This window comes from Sinocyclocheilus rhinocerous, unplaced genomic scaffold (assembly GCF_001515625.1).
Source record: "Sinocyclocheilus rhinocerous isolate Xijiao unplaced genomic scaffold, SAMN03320098_v1.1 scaffold1570, whole genome shotgun sequence".
NCBI lineage: Eukaryota > Metazoa > Chordata > Actinopteri > Cypriniformes > Cyprinidae > Sinocyclocheilus > Sinocyclocheilus rhinocerous.
Window position 1 is genome coordinate 1 of NW_015664984.1, and position 5,379 is coordinate 5,379.

Consider the following 5,379-nt stretch of genomic DNA (forward strand, 5'->3'; position numbering starts at 1 on the left):
TGCCCTTTCTCATCAACAAACTCTGATTCCAACCAAAAATGATTATAGATGCCTCGTGTATTTCTCAAAGTCTTCAAAAATACTTGATATTCTTTCACACTTCTCCATTCACTTTGGTGTTCATAAGTTGCATCAAATCTGCACTCATCTGTTACATCAAATATGCTCATTCTATTCTTTTCAGGATCAGGACAGGCACGAAGATAATCCAACTACTTTCTCTGCTTTCTTCCCTCTCCCTCTATCCTACGTCAGCCTTCACTCTTATCAGCGTTTACTCACACACATACACTCCACTCATGCACACACAACACTTTCTCTTTGTTAGTCACACACACGCACAAATCAAATCAACATACAGGTTCCCACTCTTTCTCATGTGCACACACACGCATTCAGGCACACATATGCATGCTCTCTCTCACTCATATACACACACGCACACACAGGCTCCTCACTTGCACACACACTCAAGGCCTTCACTTCCACACTTTTTGCTACTCTTTTCGCTACATTCACACAGATCGAAGAGAAAAACACCAAGCAGCTTTTGGTCCCCTTCTCTTTCTTTAGGAATGAAAAATCAATCAGTTCTTTATCTTTTTCTTTATCAATAATTCAGTTTCACAATTTGGATCACAACGTCGGCAACTTGGACGGTGTCCAAACAGCCGACAGAGCCAATTTCTTGGAATACTTTTTGTTTTTTCAACTCTTACAATTCTCTCAATAAAATCTTTATTGTTCATTTAGTGTATTTGTCTTTAATTGTATTGCTTTTTCATTCCAGTTAAATCACAGAGCATTTACATAAAACATATATGTCACACACACATTCAGCTTCCCACACAGCGCAAAGCAACCACCACAGTTAACACAGTTAATCAAACATTCAATGCTTCAATGTTTCCAACGCTTTGACGCACATACAAATATTTTTTACAACATTTACAACATATACAAAGACTAACAGTCTAACTCTACTTAGTCTGCAGACACCTGATCACACAGCCCTTCCCTCATAAGTACCCTCAAGGCCACGCTCTACTTTCTCTGAGCGGCTCCTCAATTCCTGGGCTTACTCACTTTAGGAAGTCTCCGAACAGGTTTTTGTGCCCCTTCTCGGCTGGCACTATGCCCCTTCTCGGCTGGCACTGTGTACACAAAAACTTAATACTCTGATCAAAGCAACCCCTCCCTCATAAGCACCCCTCAAAGCCACGCTCCACCGTCTGAGCGGCTCTTTGATTCTTGGGCTTGCTTATTTTGGGAAGTCTCTGAACAGGTTTTTGTGCCTTTTGTGCCCTGGCACTATGCCCCTTCTCGGCTGGCACTGTGTACACAAAAACTTAATACTCTGATCAAACTGATCAAAGCCTCATAAGCACCCCTCAAGGCCACGCTCCACTTTCTCTGAGCTGCTCCCTGATTCCTGGGCTTACTTATTTTGAGAGGTCTTGACCCAGTATATGTGCCCCTTCACGGCTGGCACAGCACGGTGCTCTTCTTATATACAACTTATATACAAAAGCTTTCTACTAGTCTAAAGCATGTGAATCTTTTGACATCTGGAACCCCTCAACTCCACTTTTACTTTACTTAATTTAGTTCAAATTCAATATCTTAGATTCATTTATTGGTGAAGCCCTGTCTCAGATTACCATCACAGGTGTGACCTAGTCAACCACACAAACAGTCTTATTTCCAATTTAAGCAAAATATTGCCTACCTCGTTATTTCGGGGCCCCTTTTAGAGATCTGTTTGTATAGCCGTCCAGGTACCCCACCCACGATGGCCCTCACGGACGTTGGGCCTCAAGCCAATCCTGTTCGTGACGCCAATCTGTTGTGGATTTTTCTTGGGTGCGGCCAATGAAGTGGAGAAGCAGAGTTCCAGATGTCAAAAAATAAGACTTTATTTAACAAAGAAACAAAGCCGGGAAGACAGTCACAGCATTCCAAATCATTCCAAAGTCTCTGTTTGTCAGCTTATATTATATACCCTTTGTTCTCTCCAAATTTGGTCATTTTCTGTTTTTTCTTTGTTCCGGTTATTTTTTATTGGTTATAGATACCTGATTTGCCACAATTGTTTCCAAACCTTTTGGCCTTGTTTTTTAATGGTGGAATGTGGTCCGATCAGCCATTTAGCTTTTATTTCGCCACCTTCTATTGGTTGGTAGTGGCCACATGAGGAGGTGTGCGTCAAATCCATCCACCTGCTCCTGATAATATTAGATTATTTCATGTTTACGTCTACTGTCTACTGAAAGGTCCATTGTCTAATGAAAAGACCATTATACGTGTTCCTGATAATATTAGATTATTTCAAGTTCACTGGTGTACTGTCTAATGAAAGGTCCACTGTCTAATGAAAAGACCATTATACGTGTTCCTGATAATATTAGATTATTTCAAGTTCACTGGTGTACTGTCTAATGAAAGGTCCACTGTCTAATGAAAAGACCATTATACGTTCATCATTCCCCATCACTACATCCAGGGTTAACATAATTCAGCATATTAATTTATATACTGATTACTTTCATTTTCACATTACTTTCATTTTCACATAACGTTCAATAAAATTACACAATATATTCCCCCCTCTGAGGCTTCACCAAGCCTCACCGCTAAACCCTTTGCCTAGAGTGCAACACCATAAATCCACCCATCCTTCTATCCTTCTATGAACCAATAAAGGTCCACCATTACTTTTTACCAAATGGTTTCTTTATGCTGCTGCACTCCAGAGGAAGTCAGATCCAAACATCTCTCCTCACTATTGACCAGAGAAGAGTAAAAGAATCTACTTCCCTATCTATACATTCTTGGGGGTCAAAAAATCAATAATATGTGTCAATGCACGTGCTCATGAGATGTCCAAGCCTTGCCCATGGTTGTCATGGTTATGTAGTATATATGAATGATTAGTTAACTGATTAAAACAAACAAAATGATGTAATAAATGATGCACTGGTCTGTCCCTCGTAGCCAGAGGAACTCCAAGCATTGCCGGTAGCTTGGAGCGCTGTCTGGTGCTGCTGTCCTTCGTTGCCAGAGGAGCTCTCAGGCAAGCTCCCTTGCCCTCCAGCGCTATCTGGTGTTGGAGTAGATGGTGGGTTTTTAAACCTCCAGTTGAATCTACTCGTGTTGCTAAGCACTGAGGTGCTCGTCGATCCTTTCTTCTTTACATACTTTGATGATTTTTCCAGTGTTTAAGAACAAACAAATGATATACTGATAATGAATTTAAATGATGAAAATAAGTAATCTTTCTTTATCGTCCCCTTTGTCTGGTTGCATTGCCTCGTAACACGGACAATGACCTGCTTAAAACCTTTAACATTCCCTTTTCTTTTCCAAAAATAATCACTTTTTACATTTGATTTATTTAGAAGCTTTAAAATAAATGATTTCAAAACATATGATAAACGATTTCACAAATTAATGACTTTAAGGATTAAAATGACTTCAGGAAGGAGCATATGCCAAAACAAAATAACAACCTCTAACTTCCTGCCTACTCTATCCCCATATTCTAATACTACTACATAATAAGAAAAGAAAATACAAAAATAACAAAATAGAAAAACAAAAGGCACTCCTTCCCTACTATTCTGTTGTTATTTCAGAAAGGTGTTACTCAAAGTCGTCCAGCTCATCCAATCCAGGTCCCACTGTATACATGTTGGTACATCCAATATCAACTCCAGCTGGCTTTACCGATACGTTAATCATCTGTTTGGCTGCAGCATTGGCCAGCATTGATCTGATGAAAGGCACAATACAACAAAACAACAAAAGAAACACAACAACAGCAATGCCAACTATGATGCCCACTCTAGTTAACCATTGTCCCCAAGACCCAAAAAATGAATTAAACCAATCCCAATTTTGCATGTCTGCTCCAGCGTTTTTGGTCACTTCTTCTCTCAGGTTTTTCAGTTTCTCCATAGCTTTGGTGAATGATCCATCTGGGGCTGTATTATTTGGAATATAAGTACAACAGTCAGAACCAAACATTACACACACTCCTCCTTTTTCTGCTAGGAGCCAATTCAGTGCCTGTCTATTCTGCCATGTCATTTTACTTGTGGGACCCAATTGTTGTCCCAGGGCATCTAAGGCATCATCAGTATAATTGATGAATCTCTGCTGATTATAGTAAATATAATTTATCCATTCTAAGTTCTTATTTGGGGTTATCCATACAAATATAGACTCAAATCCAGACTTTATTTCATTTCTTGCTTTATATTTCTCTGGTATTCCCCTTGGCTGACCAATCACATCCAAGTATACATTTGGGTCTGCTTCATAGGCTCTTTTGACTCTATGTCTTTTTAGTGGGGTCTGCTTAATCTCATTTAATTCTCCTTCAATCACTGTCACCCCTTGTAACAGTCTTACTCTGGCACATATGCCTTTCCAGCCTTTTGGCAGTGTGGCCCATAATCTTCTTCCCCCACATACCCAGTAGTAATCTGCCACTGCCTCTGATTGTTCTTCCATGCTACTAATTAGAGGAAAACTAATGGTTGCTTCTGTACAGTTATCTTTAATCGTTATGATTGTCATGTTTATCTTTACAGTGGCTGTAGCATATATTAAACTAAATGACTTGAGTACTCCTGAAGCATAATACATATCTTGATCCAGATGCCAAATTATAGCACAATTCCCACTGAATTTTCCCAGGTCATGTTTCCCTTTTGATTTGTTAAAACACTCATATTCGAGTGTTCGATCAATTACATAAGCTACAGGAGTTTCTCTTTTCCTAATGTCAATTCTAATATCCATTCGTTGACATTCATCCCCCCACCCTGGTTGTTTGTAGAATTTATGGAAATCTTTGTTCCCTAACATAGTCAAACATTCTGCTGGGCAATAGGAATACATTCTTCCCGTGATATTTTCACAGTATCGGGAGTAAAATCTACCACAATGTAAATAATATTGTAATGGTATGAAACCCGCTGGATTTACTGTTGTGCATCTCTTAATTGTAATGTCTGGGAAGGTCAGCAATGTTGAGTAAGCTATACATCTAGAAGGAGTCAAGACAAACTTCCCTTGTTCTATCAGTTCTACTACTTTATGGTGAGTGTAGAGTACAACTGGGTACCCCATAGTTATTGTGGAGGCCTTTTCATATGATACCTAATGGTCAAAAGCAATAGCAAAAGTAATAGGTCAATATTATTAAATTGCAGACAAAGATTTTGAATAGCTAGGCTGGCTTGTACACTATATTGCCAAAAGTATTGGGACACCACTTTCTAATGAACAAGTTTGACTACTTTAGTATTTTCTAATTTTTAGTAAAAATAAATAAATAAATAAATAAAGCATATAATGCTATTCTAGGGAATT

The 5,379-nt window shown here is 39.0% G+C and overlaps 1 protein-coding gene across 1 annotated transcript; it reads right to left on the reverse strand.

Moving 5' to 3' along the window:
* Positions 1–2,225: 2,225 nt before the first annotated feature.
* Positions 2,226–5,160, reverse strand: LOC107730522 (uncharacterized). Its single transcript, XM_016541371.1, has 2 exons — positions 3,795–5,160; positions 2,226–3,352 (listed from the first exon to the last, which is right to left on the reverse strand). Exons 1-2 carry the CDS (start codon positions 5,134–5,136, stop codon positions 3,219–3,221), a joined length of 1,476 nt encoding a protein of 491 aa, XP_016396857.1. The 5' UTR covers positions 5,137–5,160; the 3' UTR covers positions 2,226–3,218.
* Positions 5,161–5,379: the final 219 nt, after the last annotated feature.

Excerpts from the sequence above, each read along its gene's own strand:
- LOC107730522 (XM_016541371.1), bottom strand. The coding sequence starts at position 5,136 with ATGGGGTACCCAGTTGTACTCTACACTCACCATAAAGTAGTAGAACTG. Across the intron at positions 3,353-3,794 it reads TGTGTTTCTTTTGTTGTTTT|GGAATGTTAAAGGTTTTAAG; the intron begins GTTGTATTGTGC and ends GGAAAAGAAAAG.